Source organism: Daktulosphaira vitifoliae, unplaced genomic scaffold, assembly GCF_025091365.1.
Source record: "Daktulosphaira vitifoliae isolate Bord-2020 unplaced genomic scaffold, ASM2509136v1 Scaffold_1, whole genome shotgun sequence".
Taxonomy (NCBI): Eukaryota; Metazoa; Arthropoda; class Insecta; order Hemiptera; family Phylloxeridae; genus Daktulosphaira; species Daktulosphaira vitifoliae.
This window is the reverse complement of record NW_026099572.1, coordinates 44,435,116-44,457,898: the sequence shown is the minus strand read 5'-3', so window position 1 is coordinate 44,457,898 and position 22,783 is coordinate 44,435,116. Positions and strand designations below refer to the sequence as shown.

Below are 22,783 nucleotides of genomic sequence, written 5' to 3'. Positions count from 1 at the left end.
TGCTGTAATAAAATCATTTATGTCAATAGAAAAAAATATTTCATACTGTATATTTATAGCTTGTAAAATAAAAATTTATATATTACTTTTAACTGTTGTTCAAAGCCATCTCTATGCAGCGTCGATGATGTCACATCACTCAGTAGGGTAAAAAAGGGAATAATGGGCCCTCTACGCTTCACCCACCCACCCCACCATCAGGTGGTGCCAAATAGGTGTTGAGTGGGGATGAAAATCCAACGTATACTAACATACTGCAATGGGAGGGGGAACGACGATTACCAAATTTTTTTTTTTTTTTTAATATTATTGTATGTGACGTGTTGACCTTAAGGGCGATTATATAACGTAACACCTGTGATGCTCCTGATTGAGGGTTACGCGTTGCTGCATACGTCACACCGACAACGACGTAACGCCGAGTCAGCTGACCACCTTTTTTTTTTTTTTTTTTCTCCGATCGTCTTAGTTGTGGACCGCCTTGGAACTACCGTTAGGTATTACTGCAGGGCGGCCCTCGCCGTCTTTCAGCTCTTGATTAATTTCGGGCTGATTCACAACGTGGTGTGGTCTCCCCCGTTAGCCGGATCCCTGACTGGGATCCGTTGCCCGGGTTGCACCATGTGGAGGTGGGGGCAATTAATAATTCACAAAAACATAAAACACGAATACCTAAGGCACCGGCCTAAACCAGCGCCTTAGGTCCTCATGTACCAGGCGGCGCGGCTACCTCTGTCTCAGGCGTTTCACTTCCTCCTTCTTTTCCAAGATGGATTCGGCGAACGCCTAAACGAGCCTCCACGCCTCCCGGCTCCTCAACATCAGGTCTACCAAGGACTCGACTCCGATAATGGACCCCAAACGGGACTCCAGAAAGTCCTGACCTGGGCCTACAGCTCGCACCGGAAGAGGGTGTGCAGAGCGCTGTGATTCGAACAGTGGTCACATGACGGCGCGACTGCTTTACGAATACGGTGCAGATACTCGTTAAAGCAGCCATGGTTTTCTACATAATAATATACCTACATTTAACACATTTTTTTTTACTAAAATTGGTTTAATTTAGTATCATTGTAAATAATTTGTACATGATATACATTATTAAATACTAATTAAGTATTTTATATACAGGGTGATTTTTTTATCATAAACCACTCAATTACTTGCAGAATAATAATAATTTAAACATTTTTTTTTTTTTTATTATCTTTAGTTACATATTATTCTTGAATTTTTAACTATGTAATATTTTTTAAGTTCATCCCTTATGCCTTGGAAAGGGGTCAACTTTGTTTTTTTAAATGGTAACACATATTTTTAATTTAATAAAATGTTTGAGTTTTTAATTTAATAGTAAATGGCATTTGAATTTTTAATATAACTTTATTAGCTTATTAGATATAAACATTTAAAGTTTCAAATTTTTGAATTAATATACAGGTATAATATATTAAGGATTACAAATATAGGTAGCTAATTGGTTTTTTATAACATCGATATTAGCAGGTACACATCATTGTTATTATCAATGATAGTAAGGTACATTGTTATGAGTTTATAAATACACTAACTGACAATACAGAAAGTATATCTATTGATAATCATAATTGATAATAAACAATCTGTGACTGAGACAGCAATGTCATAAAAATCCAATTAGCTACCTGTATTTACAATCCCATGTGTATTATACATGTATATTAACTCAAAATTTTGAAACTTTAAATGTTTATATCTAATAAGCTAATAAAGTTATATTAAAAATTCAAATGCCATTTACTATTAAATTAAAAACTCAAACATTTATTAAATTAAAAAATATGTGTTACNAATTAAAAACTCAAACATTTTATTAAATTAAAAATATGTGTTACCATTTAAAAAAACAAAGTTGACACCCTTACCAGGCATAAGGGATGAACTTAAAAAGTATTACATAGTTAATAATTCAAGAATAATGTGTAACTAAAGATAATAAAAAAAAAAAATATTTAAATTATTATTATTCTGCAAGTAATTGTGTGGGTTATAATAAAAAAATCACTCTGTATATCATTCATCTTTAATTAATATATTTTCAAAACACAAAACCATTTAAAAGACAAATCATATTCACACATATCAAAATTAGCATTTGTTGTATTACATTATCCTTCTAGTTCAAATAAAAATTAGTCTTAAGTATTAATTACTTCACAGTATAAATATAAATCAAAACAAAAATTGTAAAATAATTATAATTAAAAATATAATTCTGAAAACATCATTATGGAGTAGAAATATATTTACATTTTTTACTCGACTATAAAAATATTAAAGAGATGTCACAACATTCAGAGTAATATATTTATTATAAACCTCTTAATTATTTGAAAAATAAATATAATATTGAGAATTTTATAGTTGGTTTCTTTTAGGTATATGTTTTTTTCAAATTATCAATCATTTTTTATGTTAACTCCTTATACCATATATGGGTGTCAATTTAATTTTTTAGCTTCGATGCGAAACTGAGAAGGTATTAATTTTACCATGATGCGTTTTTTTTTTTTTTTATGTCTGTTGCCACTTTTTCTCAGCTCTCACTGGACCGATTTATTTCAACAATACGCCAAAAGATCACAAATTGTATCTAGTCGAAGACATTACTCTCAAAAATTGAAAAATTTTCCCTCTTTCCCCGTAAATGGGGGAAACCTCAAAAAAAATTACAAATTCGCTAATTTTCGAAATTTTTTCAATTTTTTTACTAAAAACTGCTGTAACTTTTTCAAAAATGAATATATTAATATAATTTTTTTTTTTTATATGCTTGATGTCTTTGTCTATCATTTAGTATATATTTTTTGTAAATATGGCTCTTAATCTGCCCATTGAGGGGGGTTTAAAATGACAACTTTTTCACAAAAAATTAACTTTTTCAGCTTAATTTTTGAGAATGTTCTGGAAATACTGCGTCCTTTAAACATAAATCAAATTATAGCTTATGTCAACACTATAAAATTAAAAAAAAAATTTTGTCCCGACGACCTATCTTCTATGCGCAAATGGCTACCGTATTCAAAAATATGCTATTTTTGTGTTAAAATCCTGGGTTTTGTATTTTATTTTATTTTAAGGGCAATACGCTGACTTTCATGAATATTTTATAATTTAATTGACAAAGAATAAAGTTCATAAGATATAAGAAATTAATCTTTTTTTATTTTTTTTAAGTCGAAAAAGTAATTTTTAAATTTGAATTAGCTTAAATAGCCAATTTTATCATGCGACTAAAGCAACGAACAATTGCCAAATCGGTAACACTTGAGTCTTTCGTGCTTACGGTACGAGGTTCAAATGCGTCTGTGGCTTTAATATTTTGCATTTTTTTTGAGTTAGAATAAAATTTTCAAATCATTTAATAGTTATCTCATTTAGATTCAATAACTTCAATAAATATAAAAGATCCTATTACTGTAGTCTCCCCTCGTGAGAAGAAATTTATATTCATGTTAATATTATTTTACTATGTTGTTCTTTTTGTGGTCACGATTTATTTTGCCAGCCCTCACTATACCTATTTTTTCAACCATACGTCAAATGATTCATTTAAGTTTATTATATTTAAGTTAATGATTAGTTTAAGTTATTACTCTTAAAAATCGAAAAAATATTCCTTATTCAAAGAAAAAGTAGCTTAACTAGCTTTTTCCATACACACAATTAAAATCATTCATTTCTAATATTCTTAAAGTATTTATTGTCGAATTATATTTGATATGATAAAAGTAATTAACTACAAGAGTAAATAATTTTACTTTGTAATTTATTAATTTTTAACTCCATTTGTGTGTGCTACAATCAGTCTATAATTTTTTTGTAACATGTTGCTATATAAATCATAAATTAAAAAAAAAAATTATTTTTAGTTTCACCTGAATTTAACGATGGATTTTTGCAATTATAATTTCCATTGTAAAATATTTTTAAACACCAAAAGTTAATTAGAAATGATTACTATAATTTTTATTTAAGTGATCTATTACGATAAAAATGTAAAAAAATCGAACTTTTCTGATAAATGTACTGTAAATAGTAATTATAAAATTCCCTGATTGATTTTAATCTTAATAATTTCATTTTTTTCTATTTAATAATGTCAATTTCAAACTTGCAAGTTGAACTAAAAGTTATGGTAATTAATTAATTTTTTTTTTATTAAAACATTCACTTTAAAGAACAAAAACCCAGCACAGGGGTGTCGCGGCACAGTAGTGAAATTAGCGATTTTTAAATTTGTAATTTTTTTGGAGGTTTCCCCCATTTACGGGGAACGAGGGAAATTTTTTCAATTTTTGAGGGTAATGTCTTCGACTAGATACGATTTGTGATCTTTTGACGTATCATTGAAAGAAATCGGTTCGGTGAGAGCTGAGAAAAAGTGGCAACAGACATAAAAAAAAAAAAAAACGCATCATGGTAAAATTAATACCTTCTCAGTTTTGCATCAAAGCTAAAAAAGTAGGTTCAAAATGTTTACTTTAAACATATTAAAAATCAAAACCAATAATAATTTGAAAACAATTAATTTTAAAAATTATATAATATATAATTAAAAGAATTACTAATCTGGGTATAAATAAGGAAATAGAAGTTGATGTTGCTTTGTAGTTATTCATTAATTTCATAGAATTAAACAGTATCTATAGACTTGCATCGAATCGTTTCGTATGATAGTGATTTTAATCACTGTCAGATTAAATCTATACTGGACCCAACAATGCAACTTCCACACTATACCGCGACCCCACAGTGCTGGGTTTTTTTTTTTAATTTAAAATCGAATAACAATGGTTGATATACATTTAACTGGTGCTGCACAAGGTAAGTTTTTTATATTATTGATTGAATATTTTGATATTTTCGACACACAAATTGTTTTATACACATTTTATTTCATAGTCACCTCTTCCGCACAACACCATATATACGTAGTAGGGTGGTCCTTATTTTTCAAACTCAATTTTTTTAATGTAGGTAAAATTTGTAAGATTTTATTCAAACCCTTCTGGTGCCGCATTAGGGTTGAAATATGGCACTTGATAGTTGTTTTTGCTTTTTTTATGTTTAACTCGACAACTATTACACTTAGCACTAAAATGAATAGAATATTAATTATAGAACTTATTATTGTCTACAAAAAAGATAATAATATTTTTCATAAATTCATTATATTTTGGGAAAAATAACTTAACATAAAAATTTTTCAAAATTTAGCATAAATATATTTTTTTAAATATTTTAATATTTTTACTGAGTGGTTGAAGTTTCATCAAATTTTTCCTTTAAAATTGGATTTAGTAATATTTCCTAAAAAAACTCATATTATATTTCACGTTAGTGCAATTATATATTGATGTATTAGAATTTATGGCGCATAAAATCAAATATCAGATTACCTGTACTGTTCTAAATGCTATACTTATTATTTTGAACGTGCGGAATTTACTGTGATTATTCATAGAAGATAAGAATTGTGGCATTATTGTTGTTTGTGTAATAATAGGTGACGATAAAAGTTCTTAGCAATAATCATTTTTCATCATTATTTTTTGAGCCTGCAGCGGTACTCTCCCCAGCCGGTCCTGGAGTCTCCGATACTCCTGGAACCGTAGCTGTTTTTTTAACATCGTGACCTTCCATCTATGATTTTTAAGGTAAATTCTAACCNAGCGGTACTCTCCCCAGCCGGTCCTGGAGTCTCCGATACTCCTGGAACCGTAGCTGTTTTTTTAACATGGTGACCTTCCATCTATGATTTTTAAGGTAAATTCTAACCTGCGTTTTACCTACCGCCAGGGGATTTGTATTCGGTGTTGCCTTCACCTAGGTGGTTGCCTTACCAAGCTATCGGGCCCACCCGCCCGTTATACAGTTTCCCTCGAACGCTACCGCTTATTCGTCCACTTTACCGTGGCTTATATCGCAGCTACCCTGTATATCTGCAGGGTTAACGAGCGAACGAGGAGCTCATTGTCCGCGACCGCTTATTCGTCAGTCCAAATTAATGGACTGCTTATTTCGCGGCTAACCTGCATATCTGCAGGCCGTTCCTCTATCCGCAACCTGAGGACGCGCCCGATTCCCCGAGCTAGGCAAACTGCGCTCGTGACGACGTTTCGTAGCCCCGTAGAGCCCGATCACACCTACACTGTAACGCAGAGCAACGGGACGGGGTATAAGCTATAGTCATAAAATACACCTCATTCGTCATCGAGATTCCAATGTCTAACAGATGTTTGGAAAGTATGGTGTCATGCAGCAGCAACATTGTCTGTTGACTACTAATCGGTTTTCAGTATTTGTTGATCTATTGTGCATGTAAGATGGATTATTTCAGTAATATATCGAATAAATTGATTTTTCTTGTTGAAAACAAACCGGCAGATAGAGTTTTTAAACCATTCAGTAAATTATTGAAAAATTATCGAGATTTGCAATATTTTGCGTAACGTCTAGGAGATAAAGTAAACGGTACCGGTGGAGACTTTTTACACTACAAGGGTTGTGAGTTATCGAATGTGGGAAAAAATTCGGACAATCTTGAATGTACATGCTCAGTTGTGAAGCGAATATATTACGAACTTTTGGATTCAATTGAAACAATTGAAAAAACGGTGAACGCGAATCGCAGCGATAGTAACGCCTATTGGACCTTGAGACTTTAATCACAATGGGTACACCAAGGTGTAAATTCAATAAAATCAACGACTTGATCGATTCATCAATATATAGCATTTCACAAATGTCTCGCGTATACATTGGTCTGGATTCAGACGATTCATTTTGGCCAAAAGTCAAGTTGGTAAACAGTCATCAAGAACTTATTATTGCTATCGATTTACTACATAGAATGTATTCAATGTGCGGATATATTTTATCGATAACGGAAAATTTAAACGGAATACTACTTTTGCAAGATGAAAACATTAAGGTGATTCTGACACAATGGGTGCAAACTATTACCTGAAAAGATACATAACTGTTTCAGTCAAAACGAGATGACAACTGTATATTTTTGATGAATACATCTGAGTTTGCGCAATTGTACTTCATTAAAGATATGATATTTGAGAAAATACATCGACAATTGTTTCGTTTGTATATTAAATATAATCTCAAATTGGAGGTCTCTTACCATATACCGTGATCGGACGCACCGCTCGAGGACCGTGCGTTCAAGACACGGGCTAGGGCGTTGTTGTCCGACACGGACATTGTAGGTGCGGTCAATGATGATTTCGAGATAATGCTCGCTGAGGAAGACGTGTATTCGGGCAGGGATAGCGGATTGACGCTAGCGCATAACGACGGTCTCATGCTCAGCGTATACAAGTATACGCCCCACGCCGGCTCATCATATATTCCGGTCCCACTCGAAATTTTCCATAGAAAGGCAATAATCAACCCACAAAACATCGATCAGTCCTGTTTCATTTTGGCGAGACACTTTGGGGTTAATAATAATACGCGTGTTAATCAAAAATATTTTAACGAGGAACACAGGTATAATTTCAAGGGGTTGACGTTCCCCACACCTGTGTCCTAAATTAAAATATTTGAACGATGTACCCTAACGTGTCCGTCAACGTGTATGGCTTGGAACGGGACAACGTTAAGATGAAGTGTTCAGTGTATCCAATAAGAGTCGCCGACCAAGAACAACAAATTCACAAAACAACAAAACATCGAACGATGTGCCATCCGAGCTCCTCGAACGTTACGGTATACCGCAATCACCGCTGATATACCGTGGATCTGAGGATTGCGAAGAGGTAGCCAAGGCATTCGTAATGGCTGTAACGGAAGTGACACGCAACATTTCCAAATTATTGCGTAAAACTAACGTCCTCATCCGAATGTCTGTCGATAATGTGCGCAGGCAAGGGGAGAAAGTGGTATGCGACTTGTGCCGTACTGCATTGAAGGGTTTCCAAACCCAAAAGTAGAAGACCACTGCCATCTATCGGACAGATTCAGACAGACGTTATGCAATGCTTGTAACCTGAAAATAAAGACGGTCAATTTTGTGCCGTGCTTCTTGCACAATCTTTCGGGTTACGACGCGCATTTCATAGTCACTGAATTGGGGTACGACGACCAAAGGATTTCGGTAATACCGAATTCCGAGGAGAAGTATATTTCGGTCACGAAACACGTGACCAATAACTTCACCATACGGTCTGTCGACACTTTCCGGTTCATGGCCTCCTCCCTGTCCACCTTGGCCGGTAACCTAATGACACCCGATTTCGTTAAATTCCGGGAGACGGCCAAGGTGTTCCGCTCCGAAGATATGGAGTTAGTGACGCGTAAGGGCGTATACCCTTACGAGTACACTGATAGTTGGGCTAAATTAGACGAAACAGTACTTCCACCCCGCGATGCTTTCTATAGTCAGTTGAATGAGTCGAATATCGATGACGACGACTATAGACACGCCACAGAGGTGTGGAACCGTTTCGGTTGCTCAACCTTTGATGAGTACAGCGAGCCGAAACCGAACACAACCGCAAATATGGGTTTTCCCGTAGAAAAATTGTCGGTGCCGAAATTCAATGGCAATCCAATAAATTATACAAGTTTTCGTAACATGTTTGACAAACTAGTAGACGAAACACCTATGGCACCTGTTGTCAAATTTGGTTACTTAAAATCATATTTAGAAGGGGAGCCCTTACGAATGATCGAAAATCTTATGTTAACAGATGCAAATTATACATTAGCATTGTTATAATTAACAAAAAGATATTCCAATCAACGGATAATCGCCGAAACGCACCTCGAACAATTGGTTAATGCACCAAAAGCCTTTTTTGGGGAAGGAACATCCATACGAAATTTATTGAATGTGATTATAGAAACTACCGGCGCACTACAAAACTTAGCCTTTGCGGTCGATCAATGGGACCCGATCCTATTGTATATTTTACAAAAGAAACTCGATCAACATCTTAGGTCCCATTAGGAGTTATTAGTAGATACATCCAAAGACCCAACTATGACAGAGTTCATAACGTTTTTGACAAAATATTGCTAATCAGCTACCGTTACCAAAAGTCAAAACAAAAGGATACCAAACACAAAAATTTTTAAGTCAAATCGAACCACCACATCTATGTTTACTGGAAGACAGGAACGAAATTATACAGGTCAATCGCAAATGAAAAGTAATAACGGGCGAGAGAAAAGTAACTTTACGTGTCAAGTTTGTAAAGTACAACCTGGACACTTACTTAATAATTGTCCTGTTTTTAAGGAAAAAACACCTAGTGAGCGCCATAAAATTATAAAGGAACTGAATAGGTGTTTTTGTTGTTTTAGTGCGCACAGGGCTAGTGAATGCAAAAATCCAAAAACTTGTTCCGAATGTGCTGGGCGACATCACACTATGTTACACCTTTCTACATCTGAAGAAACCGTTACCGCTGCTCATGTAACCTTAGCCGCTTCCGAAACAAAAGGTTTTCGCACATCCGTTCTTTTAGCCACAGCTTCAGTAATCATTTTTAATGTTCAGGGTATACCTGTTACCGTAAGAGCCTTGTTAGACTGTGCCAGCCAAAGTAGTTTCATAACCGAACGGTGTGTACATCTCTTGGGAATCCGGCGAGAAAAGCGTGATATTACTGTACAAGGCCTATCGGGCCTACAAGTACCTGTAGTTAAAGGAAGTGTTAACATTGACATTTGTCCAGTAGGTTTGTCTGAACCTAAACTTAATATCGATGCGTTAATATTAAACCGTATAACTGGCCCTTTACCATCGGAGCGTGTGTGGAATGATAATTGGTCTCATTTAAATTACTTAACCTTAGCAGATCCCGATTATGCCAAATCTTTACCGGTAGATATTTTATTAGGCGCGGATGTGTTTCCGCAGCTTCTTACCGGCCAAAAGAAAGAAGGTAAAGATGGAGGACCAATCGCCTTATCTACTGTCTTTGGCTGGGTATTAATGGGAAAAACCTCCACTACGAATGATAGAAAAATTGTCACCATGTGTTCAACTCTTGAATCCGTCAATGATACACTACAGAAATTTCTAGAAGTCGAGGACGTACCCACCATTGAAAAGTGTAATCCAGAGGACCAAGAATGTGAACAGATTTACAAATCGACTACAACATGTCAAGCAGATGGTAGATATGTTGTACACTTACCCTTTATAAAATATCCACCCCTTCTTGGAGAATCAAAAGAACAAGCTTTACGTCGCTTATGTAATTTGGAAAGTAGATTTTCAAAAAATCCAGAATGGCGTGAAAGTTATAATAAGGAAATGCAAAATTATTTGGACAACAATCATATGGCTAAGTTAGAACAGAGTTCAGTAAGTAACAAAACTGCTTACTATATTCCTCATCACGCAGTTATTAGACCTGAAAGTACTACCACAAAAATGCGTATAGTCTTCGACGCCTCGGCAAAAACATCTTCGGGTATGTCACTCAATGACAATCTTCATTGCGGTAAGAAACTTCAATAAGAACTTCCCGGCATAATTTTACGTTTTCGTTTATATTCAATCGTATTTACCGCGGATATTAAACAAATGTTTCGCCAAATAATAGTTACCAAATCGAATCGTCCTTATCAAAGATTATTGTACAGGTTCAGTCCAGAGGAGCCTATCTCTGAATATGAGATGAATTCCGTCACCTTTGGTCAGTTTCTCCCTTTTTTGCTATACGCACGCTTCACCAATTAGCCAAGGATGAAGCTGGCGACGATGAAATCATCAAAACCATTGTTCATCATGACATTTATGTTGACGATCTAGTGACAGGTGCGAATAGTGTAGAAGAAGCTATCGAACTACAGCAGAAGCTCGTCACGTTGTTTAAACGAGGTCAATTTGAATTGAGAAAATGGTCAAGCAACTCGAAAGAATTATTAGCTCATATTCCATTGGAGCACCAACAAACCCATCCAGTTACGTTTAATGAACACGAATCAGAAATTATACACGTTCTTGGATTAAATTGGGATCCAAAAGTTGATGTTCTCAGCTATAAGTATAGACCAAATGCAGTAAAATTTAGTAAAAGAGCAGTTTTATCAGAAATCGCGAAAATCTATGACCCACTCGNTAGTTAAAGGAAGTGTTAACATTGACATTTGTCCAGTAGGTTTGTCTGAACCTAAACTTAATATCGATGCGTTAATATTAAACAGATATTCGACAGATTTGAAAAGATTAATGAAGTACCTTTGCTTAATAAAAGTAGATTGGGACGAGCCGATACCAGAAGAGGCAGCCATTGCGTGGACTCAATATCATCAAGAACTACCTATGCTCACCTCCTTACAAATTCCACGCATTGTAATACATCCTAACGCTAAGTATGAGCTTCATGGATTTAGTGACAGCTCAGAAGCCGCGTACGCAGCCGCTGTTTACTTACGGATTGACACAGGAACGGAAGTCATTTGTTACTTACTAATGGGAAAATCAAAAATCGCCCCAGCTAAAAAACTATCTATACCAAGATTAGAATTATGTGGTGCTTGGCTGTTAGCTCGTCTCTTAACATTTGTACAGAGAAATCTAACATCTATTAACGTCATGAAATCTACAGCGTGGACCGATTCTACTGTTGTGCTTTCTTGGATAAGAAGTTCAACCGATACTATAAAAACATTTGTGGCTAATCGAGTTGCCAAAATTCACCAACTTACTCCCATTGATATTTGGCGACATGTACCAACGACAGATAATCCTGCTGATTGCGCGTCACGTGGTTTAGGACCAAAGGGTCTGGTCAGTCATAATCTCTGGTGGACCGGTCCCTCATTTCTGCACCAAGATAGTAGTGAGTGGCTTGAAGAAAGTGTGTTCAGTTTTAACAGCGACCCCGAAGTCATGATTGAAGAAAAACCGATTTCACTTTTTTCTCAAGTACAAGAAACAGATCTTCGTTTACTTTATCAATCAGAGAACTTACCAAAAATTTTGAGGCTCACAGCTTATTGGTTAAGAGTGAAAAATCGACTTCGTAAAAAACCTATTTTATCCGTCACCACACTACCAACCACGGTTGAAACAGATGAGGCGCTTCGAGCTTTAGTTCGTTGGACACAATATGCCTTTTTTCCGGATGCTATAAAGTCACTTTCAATGGGTAAACCCGCCCCGGTTTCCTTGAGGAAATTAACTCCGTTCTTAGACGAGGACCAGTTGCTCAGGGTGGGTGGTCGTTTAAACTACTCAAGTATACCCTACCATGAAAAGCATCCTCTTTTACTACCCAAAATGGCACGACTAACGGAACTACTAATAAACCACATCCACAGAACAAACGGACATTCAGGACAACAAACGGCTCAAAATTTATTAAGGCAAAATTATTGGATACTCTCATCAAGAAGCGTAATCAAGCGCAAACTGCATCAATGTATCCCATGCTTCAGAGCAAAACCTCGGCCATCTCAACCAATAATGGGTAATCTTCCCTCCTTCCGTCTTTCCCAAATTAAACCGTTCGGCAAAACAGGAGTGGATTTTGTCGGCCCTTTCCATGTTAAAGCTTCAATGTTAAGAAAAATAAAAATAACAAAGGCATACATTTGCATCTTTATATGTATGGCTACGACTGCCGTTCATATCGAGCTTGTCTCAGTCATGTCTACCCCACTGTTTATCACGGCGTTAAGCCGATTCATCAGTTGAAGAGGACGCTGTACGGACATTTACAGTGACTGCGGAACCAATTTTGTATGTACTCAGCGTTACTTAAAAGAAGTAGACGCTATACTACACAAGTCAACATTTATCAATTATGCGGTAAGCCATCAAATTAATTGGCATTTTAACCCGCCCGTTGCNAAGAAGTAGACGCTATACTACACAAGTCAACATTTATCAATTATGCGGTAAGCCATCAAATTAATTGGCATTTTAACCCGCCCACTATCCTCATATGGGAGGATTGTGGGAGGCAAATGTGAAGTCAACCAAATCTTTACTTTACCGAACCATACAAGACCGAATCGTTAGTTATGAAGAACTTAATACCGTTTTACATCAGATCGAGGCCACTCTAAATTCAAGGCCGTTAAGTGCCATGTCAGCCGACCCTAACGACTTTACTCCATTAACCGCAGGACATCTTTTAACTTTGGAACCATTGGTCACCGTACCGTCCCCATCCTTTACCGACAATCATCTTAACATCAGCATCGGGAAACGCTGGGCTTTTATCACCCAGCATTTTTGGTCACGATGGCAGAAAGAGTATCTACATACTCTTCAAGAAAGATCAAAATGGATGCGTTGGGCGCCCAACTTAGAGGTAGGAGACTTGGTCCTTCTCAAAGAGCCGACACCTCCCCTCACTTGGATCACTGCTAGAGTAATAAAAACTATTCCCGGAGCCGATGGAGTCGTACGAGGGGCTCACGTCCGAACCTCTACCGGAAAAATTCTCAGCCGACCCATGGTAAAACTTTGTTTGTTACCATTGAATCATTGAAGACCTACGGTTCTTCAAGGTTGGCGGTATGTTTGAGAATCATTGTAAATAATTAATCTTGTTTTGTTTTTCTCAACTACCGCCTACCTAAACACACCGACACCGACCGTCAACCGAATTCGACCATCACCGAAACCTCCGGAAAAGAACATACCGACCGTTAACTTTGAAAATCATTTACGAATATCGTACGTGTGTGCATTAACAATTCGTCGTCGCCGCCGTCGCAGTCGTATCCAAACAGCAAAGGCAAGCGTTATATTTACTTAATTATTATTATTATTTTTTTTAAATTAATTGTTTGTATTCTGATCCCCCCATTAATTGATTCCCCTTAGTTTTAAGTTCCTGGCCAGGGTTAATGCATGTATGAAATTTTCTTTGGTTAATAATTAATTTATTGTAACTAAGTGAACATTGGTTGATTATTTATTTTATTGTTTTCCTTTTCAATACCTTATACAGTCCATTAATGACCGTACAGTATATATATATATATATATATTTGTGTTGAGCCGAATGCGGACTGCGACGGCGTTTGTCGGTAAAATTATCATGATGAGGTGTTGTGATTTGTTTATGCGCGTGCGAGATAGTCAGCTGTATATTACTTCAGACCGGTTCATGGACGGCATTTGTGTGTACATTCACCCCGCTCCTTTCCCATCTTGAACGTCATTTGCACTGCTCACCGCATACATTGTCGCCTTATGATTTAAATTGTTCTTAGTAATTTCCGGCACTGGGTATTAAGTTTTTTTTTGACCCCTACTCTAAAGGTTAGCCGTGTTGTCGCCAACGGACCGCCGGGTCAAACGTCGGACGTTTTGTCGGAAATTAGCCATCATCGGAACTGGTACGCTAATTTTCGTCCGTAGCGGTCTTTTCTGTTGTGTGCGCTACAACTATAATAATTGTTTTTTTGTTTTACGTGAGTGTCCGATATTTTTTTAATATGTAATTTTTTTATTTATGGTGTCGGCTGATCATGCATCCTCTTTCTGTAGCCCTTCGGGGCTGGTAACGTATACGTTTTGTTTTAATGTTTTTGAGCCAGAATTATTTTTATTAGTGTGCCGTGCCATAAGCACGTGTGGCAATTTTTTTTATTATTAAATTTTTTTTTAGGTGCCCCTATTTTTTTATTTAGGTCTCTCAACATGGCAGGCGTGTTCCAATACCACCTGTCATGTTATATATGTTTTTTTATAGGTTTTATGTTATATTTTATTGGATGATGAATATGTTATTAGTACAATGTGGTGACGTAGTGCATTTTATCCCGGGGTGTCCCAACGTCTTGCAAGCTAAGCCTAACTGCCAAAAACCAGTTGCTTACTTGGGACGTATATCCGCCGTGCTTAGCGGTAATACCGCGATTAATAGCCGATGGGTACCCGAAGACGTTCATCGTATCCTCTAATATTAAAAGTGTAGGTGTAACTATTTTTTTTTATTAATACCTGTTTTTTTTCTCTCTCTCTTTTTCCCCTTTAATTGTAGACGAGGTTTTTTGACCGTTCGGTTTTTTGCCTCGTGTTAACTTAATTTTTTTTTTTGTTTTTTTTTTTTACTTAATAAATTCCCCTTAATTTACTTAGGTCTGTAGTCAGCAATAGATCCATTATAACCTCTTCTCTTTGGTTGAAATAGTGTGATGTGCATTAGCATCCATACCTACGATTAGTTCTAATTTTTCATTTTTGCAATAATTAATGAGCATAGTTAAGTCCCTACCTGGGTCTGTGACCTCATATGGTAGGTATCCTGAAGCTACTATAATACTTTTACCATCATTTAGTGTTACTCTAATAATAGTCAAGTTTGCACTTGATAGATTAAGTATCAGGCTGGCTTTAACTTTATTATTAACCAAAATGCAAGTTCTTGGTTTATCTGCTTGTTTATGAAACTGTTTAAAACCCCTTAGATTTAGCCCCTTAATTTGGTCACCATTTATCCATGGTTCCTGAATAAGTGCTATTTGTAAGGGTATTGTATGCCTCTCAGTTAGGGTCCTTAGTAATACACTGCTGGCCCCTTTACTATGATGCAGGTTTATTTGCGTGAATTGAATTCTATTGTCAGCCATTCAGAAAAACTGATGTTGACGCTTGAGAAAGCACGCTGTACTGGGTGTGATACAGGCGTCTGAAACAGTCCCTGTGTCACACAGTCCCCCCTGTGGGTGATGTCCCCCCGCCGTTCACAGGTGGCGACCGTGCCTTAGGTTCGCTCTCCACATTTCCTTTTGGATCCGTGGAGAGGTTCCCCTCGAGGCAGGAGTGAAGTGTGTTCGTTTGTTTCTTACCTGTGCCTTACCTCCTTTTCCGAGTGGCACTGGTGATTCCTCAGCCTTCCTCTTACCAGATTTTTGTGAAGTGGATTTTTTCACATCCTTCGGGGCTGGTGGCTGCTTGGCAACATAATCTGTGAAGCGGGCAGAGTTTGCTTCACAGATTATAGGTCGGTACCCAATGAGTTTTCTTACATGGAGGTTCTTGACCCTTGTCCTCAGGTTATTGAGCTTCGGTTCCCTTTGACTTTTTCAAGTCGTCGGTTCCCTTGTCTCCCTCCTTTGGTAGGTTCTTCTGTCCCTCCATGATTGCTCGTCTCCTCTTCAGCTTGCGCCTCTGACTGCCGCTCAGTTTCTCGGGTCTAAGTTTTAGACCCTCGATTTTGTCAGCTACTGCTCCCAGTTGATCTTGCGATTCCTGGTTTACATTTGCTGATGTTGCTGTCTCTTTGCTAGTAGACGGTTCACCAAGCGTCCCGTTGTTTGCATGAGACCTTCAAGTTCGGCGATTCTTCTGCGAAGAGTCGCCAGTTCACGATCTTGTTCCGACAGGTTGTCCGTAGGATCCCTAATCGTCATAAGTTCGTTGTTTTGTGGTTTTTCTATGTTTTTATCCATATAGTTCCCACGAGTAGTCGAGAAATAAAGGTCCGTCATAGCAGAGCTCGATACTGTGATAAGGCTGTATACTCTATGGTGCGTCAGGTGCCATAGAGGATCCCAATGGTCACTTTGCCTTTCGGCTAACTACCCTGTGACAAGTTAGCAACCCTTTCACTTGGTATGGCTGGGTTAGGGGGGCCTAGTCGCTGTTAGCAAGCAGGTATGCCCAGGCCTACCGGTCCCAACTAACCAAAGTCATGACCGGCTAAGAGCAGTGGTACGTGTTGCTACCCCCACTGAAATAACTAGGGTCCGCGGGGTTGTTAGGCCCGTAATCCTTGCGGATTCCCCTGCGGGAACACAAACACATTTTTGTAACACAACTTAAATTTTACAGCGGTGGGCAGTCCAAATCCTCGACGTTGACTATACGTTGTCCCGGTATGTACTTTTCAACTACTCACTTTTTCTCAGCTCCCTTCACGTAAATGGTCTCGCACCGCAACAGTTTCATGATTCTCGGCAACTCATTGTATTCAACGTCACCGCAACGTGTATCCATTCCATGTAGATATTTTTTCAACCAAAAATTTGTTTTAGCATCGCTCTCGATACTTTTTGGATGTTTAAACATCCAATGAGCGAATGAAGTGCAGTCTATGGCAATGACAGTCAGTTCCTTGACCAAAAATGATCAGTCTGCTGCCACAATACCTTGTATATCGACAATCATCGAGGTGAGATATTGGTTTTCGGTATCCATGAATTGTGCTCTGGACCAAATCCTAATCATTTAACGAAGCACTGGTCCCCTCGTGTTCGCAACACTCGTTCGACTAAATACATTTCCGGATAACTGGTCTTGTTCAGCTTTTCGGTGTAAAACAAACCACGTATTGGATTTCCCTGATAGTTCTCCAGATAGTATGTTGGTGGTACTGTTTGCCTAACCTTCACTACGGTAAACAGTTCGGTGCTCCAGTTTGGTAAGTAACCCTTATCAAACACTGATTTATGTACACTGATCTGCACCTTGTCGCCCACACGGAATTTTTTCGGTAAATTATCCGGCTGGCGCTCATCGGTGTCTCTCAATATCAGCCGTCCAGCTATTAATATGACAATCGGTTGTCTCCCCGCCCATGACTCCGAGATAAGGCCGCCGCCGAGTATGGACTACGGAGATTGCGTTCTGTTCCGTTTCCGACGTATATCTTAACTGGTCGTTCTATCAGTTTTTTTTTTTTTTGTTGGTTCTGCTCATTTATATGTATGTATTTTTTTTATATGTAAATACTATTTTTTAATAATATTAAAACTTAGAAGTGATAGAAAAAGTCTAATTGCAAATTTGAAAACATCGCGAAAAGTTGATTTAGAATAGTATATTTTTGTTTCTGATGAAAGTTCCTTTTAGTCCAATAAAACTTATAACTTTGTTAACTGTTATAACTTTATCAAAAATGATCAAATCAGTATTTTTTTATTGGTTCTGCTCATACCTTGCGAATCGTATAATTCACCTACAACTTGGGTAATATTACGATCCGAATTTATGTAAAAACATTTCTAAACCATGACTTTATACAATTCATATGTGTTTTGAGGTGATAAGCGTCACGTTAGTAAGTGTAAATAAAATGTTAGTGTTTTAACAAAAGTCACGTAAAATAATGTTAAATTCCAATGGACGTCTGAGAATCGTCATAACACGAGATTGTCTTACAAATATGATCAACTCCAGAGGTAAGGGATACTGTTGGTATGAAATTGCTGAGGTTTGCAAAAGTATACTTAATAAAACCGAAAAATCATTCTTCCCCAGACTTAATTTTCGTTTGTCTGTTAAATCGTTACTTTAAAGTCTTTTCATTTTCAATCGTCAACACATCAAATATGAATCACTTATGCTGTGTTTGCGGTAAGAATTTTAGTTTTAAACACAAATTGTACAGCTGTACAGTTTGCGGCAAAAATTTTTCCAAAATAGATAATATGAGATTACATCAACATCATACTCATCTGAAAAGTTGGTATCATGTATTATAAACATAACATGTTATGATCTAATGTCATACAACTCTATGTTTTATTTAAATATAAAAACATTACTTAATTAATAGGTGTGAATAAAGACTAAGTTGATTATAATCTGACATAAATTCATAATAAAGCGCGCGCCATTCGAATCTGGAGACAACGAAAGAAATAGCAACGGTTCAGAAAAACGCCCTGACGAAAGCAGTTTAAATTCATATAAACTATTTACAATTAGATCTATATTATATTTATCGGCTAATTTTGACATACAATAAATACATTTATTAAGACAAGATAATTAGACATCAACAAAATTGTCCGAATTAGAAAAGAAGTACAATAAATCGGTGCATTATAGAATGTTTTGTAATGATTTACCGTATCATTATTGAACCTAAACTGTTGGGTGCGTGTGTTCTGTAGTGCCGTAAATTAAACGATAATACTTAATTTATAAATAAACTTTTAATTTTGAATTGAAATTAGAAATTTAAAAAATGTTATTTGACAAGTATAATTTTATTTTTATGCTGTATAATGATATAAGAACATCTAACACAAAAATACTTCCATTAACTAAATAAATACGATTAAATAATAATAAAACAAATATACATAAATAATAATTTTACATATATTATTAATAAATGTAAATACTCTATACATATAAATTAAAAGGAATAATGGTATAAGGTTTATAGGAGTAAGTTATTTTTTGTTTAATTACGATTTTTATGATGTTGTTCTCACGATTAATTTTCTTCTTTATGTTAATATGTCTTTCTAGTAGCATATTTAGTCGGCGTAAAATAAAGCCCGAACCAGAACCAGAACCAGAACCAGTACCAGAACCAGAACCAGAGCCAGGACGAGAACGAGAACCAATAGTAAATCCTGATGAAGTTATTAAATTTAATTGTATTATTAATTCTATAGGATGGCATAAAATAATTGGTTTTAAATTTAAAGCCCTTAATGGAGATTCAGTACCAATCAGGGAATGGGTCCATGCATATTCTTCTATCAATAATGTCTCAAAAACTCATTTTAAAACAATATCAAAGCCATATGCTTCAATGGTATTAATTAAAATTTATTCAGATATGCTTCATCCTTTACGTAATTACTATAGTGCTATGTCATCAGTATATAAATACCCAGATGAAGAGTCTAAATTGACGAATTTGAAAATATTAATCGAAATGTTTTCTACGTTTAAACCACTAATGTCTTGTATGACTAATGCATTAAATTATTTTGAATGTACTAATGAGGATTTTGTATTCGATGTTCTCAACGAATCATTATTATTAACTGACGAACTGACTACTATTAACAACTTTCATAATTCAGACAACACTCTAAATTATGAATTTATAAATAGCATACTTCAGAAAATTTATGATTTTGCTACAAAATACACATATCTTAAACTAAAACACATTCATGTATCTAAAATTGAACCTTTCTTAGAAAACTATATTACTGAATTCAAAAAACTACAATATAATTATTCGTATAATAATCATATTGACACAAAATTAAACATACATGTTAAAGATGGTGTTTTCTTATTGTGCAGAAATTTTGGATTTTAATATTAAGTGGTATAATACATAATATATTTTTTTCTTTATTGTTTTTCCTTACTTTGTTATTTACAAACAACTATCAATTAAAATATTATATTATACATATACTTTTTAATCTAAATAATTTATTATTCACTAAAAAATATATTTAGATACTTTATTTTAAATCAAGTTTGAAAATTCAGCCATTTTAGATTATTATTTTTGTTAATTATTGTTACACACAGGGTAATTTTTTTAATTATTTTTATTACTATTATAACTTTTCCTTTTTTAAATATTTTTATTAATTATTAATTAATTTAGACAACTATATATTTTGTTCAAATTATTTTTTTTTAAAATCAAACCTTAGTCTTTTATAAATTATTTCTTTATACAAGTCATAAAATATGTATATAATTTTTTTTACAGGTATTTATTAAACTATGATTCACGCAAATCTTTATAGATATACAACATAATATGATTTTTTCATTATAGAAGTTTATTATTTCTACCGTTTAATAATAATAAAAAAAAAAAATACATCCTATCTCTTTCTTACTTCCTTAAAATTTTATCAACTAATATTTTTAAATAAAAAACATAATAAAATGATTTCGGAATTGAATTATTCATGTGTTATTAATTTTTATTTATTCAAAATTAACTAAAAAAACCCTGCACAGTGGTGGCGTTGCATAGTGGGGTCAAGTGTAATGATATCTGACAGTGATTAAAATCACTATAAAAAAAAAACGCTTCGATGCAAATCTTTAGATAGTGTTTAATTTTAAAAAATTGGTGGACTATTCCAAAAGCTACATGATCTGCTAGTTCATTATTAATATCCTAATTAAGATAAAGTATGTAGAATGAAAAAGGGATTATTAAAAAATATTATTTCTCATAAAAAAATAATGTTGATCCATACACTTTTCAATATGTCATAGCATTATAAAGTTAAAAATGTAAAAAATAAAATCGAGAATTTTCATACAAAAATAGCATTTGGTATCCATTTTTATCGCGAAGACAAAATAAAGTCCCAAATTTCTTTTTGCCATAATAAAGTACATTACATTAGCATTAATATATAAGATATATATTAATATATATGAGATATATATTAGTGATGGGCATTTTCGAATATTTTAAACTATCGAAGAACTATACGAATAGTTTTTATACAACCGAATAGTTTATTTTTGGCATAAACTATTCGATTAGTTTTACCTAAAATATTTATTAAATATACTTAATTATAATAAGAAGATAATTAACGAATACTTATAAACAAATTATTATACAATTAATAATAGTAAAAATTAGTAATGGGTATTTTCAAATATTTTAAACTATCGTATAACTATTCAAATTGTGTTTATACAACCGAATAGTTTAAAAACTATTCGAATATATTGTGTAACTATCGAATATTTTTACTATTCGAATATTTTTTGAATGACTATCGAATAGTTCGATAGTTTCTATTCGATATTTCCCATCACTAATATATATATAAGAATATATAAGATATATATAAAAGTGTCAGACTTTCCGGAACACTTTCAAAAGTTAAGTTGAAAAAGTTAATTTTTTGTAAAAAAGTTGTTATTTTGAATCCCCCCCTGTGGGCTAGTAAAGGGTTAAATTATAAAAAAAAATATACCAAATGGTAGGTAAAGATATCATGAATCTATAAAATTTATACTATTTTTCTCTAGAATAAAATTTTTTAGATACCATAGTCAATTTTGCATATCCTTATTTAAGAGTTTCATTTGATATTAAACAATTATTTTCAGCAACACATGATATTTTTTAATAATAGAATAATATTCTTGTTTTGAAATAATTTAATAGTTATTATATACAACTGATTAAATTTTGTGTTTTTTATAAAAATTATGCATCTAAATGTTTTTCATGAAAAGCCATAGTTTAATATAAATTAATCATGCTGCAATAAATCATTTATATCAATAGAAAAATAAATTTTATACTGCATACTAATGGATTGTAAAATAAAAATTTATACATTACCTTTAACTTTTGTTCAAAGCCAACCCTATGGCAGCGTTGGTGATGACACATCTCTCAATAAACATTATTTTATAAGTTTCATTGACCACTTTTCAATATGTAAAGGTTTTACAGAAATGTCACGTACTAAAAAAAAATTTCAGTTATTAAAAATCATTTTAATTTCATATTTTTAGCATCGTAACCGTCTTTATGAGTTTTAATACTTACTTACTGAGGAACTAAGTACGGCGGCACTTAATGAAAGCTTTCAAAAATTAGAAACACTATTAATTATATATCTATACATAAAATAATAGAAATTTGCCATTTTTTAGCTGTTAAGTTTATTTTCGTAATAATTCCATTTTACTTGCATGCCAGAAACCATAGATACATTGTCAAGTAAATTAATGAATTAAAACTTTGACAAAAATAAAACGTATATCAATCTGTATTATTCAAACTTTTAAAAACAGTTGAGGAATATGTTAACTTGTTATGCAAAAGCTTTAGATTTGTTTGATGTGTAAAATAGTGCGAAAATATTCAAAATGTTTCATATGTTTTGTGTTCTATATGTATAAACAATGAATATTAATTATATTAATACTATAATATTTAAAACAAATATATTTTTATAATTAACTTTGTACATTTTATATTTTAGCTTCGATGCGAAGCTGAGAAGATATTAATTTTACTATGATTTTTTTTTTTTTTTTTTT

The 22,783-nt window shown here is 34.3% G+C and overlaps 1 protein-coding gene across 1 annotated transcript; it reads left to right on the top strand.

The window, feature by feature from the left end:
• Nucleotides 1-9,160: 9,160 nt before the first annotated feature.
• Nucleotides 9,161-14,940, top strand: LOC126893679 (uncharacterized). The gene is made up of 4 exons (XM_050664089.1): nt 9,161-10,514; nt 10,754-11,086; nt 11,175-12,488; nt 14,771-14,940. The coding sequence occupies exons 1-4, from the start codon at nt 9,161-9,163 to the stop codon at nt 14,938-14,940; spliced, it is 3,171 nt and encodes a 1,056-aa protein (XP_050520046.1).
• The last annotated feature ends 7,843 nt before the right edge of the window (nt 14,941-22,783 follow it).

What these genes read in the sequence shown, in the direction of transcription:
- LOC126893679 (XM_050664089.1), top strand. Translation starts at nt 9,161, where the DNA reads ATGTTTACTGGAAGACAGGAACGAAATTATACAGGTCAATCGCAAATG. An exon ending in ACCAAATGCAGTAAAATTTA is followed by an intron (nt 11,087 to 11,174) that starts GTAAAAGAGCAG and finishes TTTGTCCAGTAG; the next exon opens with GTTTGTCTGAACCTAAACTT. An exon ending in GCCATCTCAACCAATAATGG is followed by an intron (nt 12,489 to 14,770) that starts GTAATCTTCCCT and finishes ATATGTTATTAG; the next exon opens with TACAATGTGGTGACGTAGTG.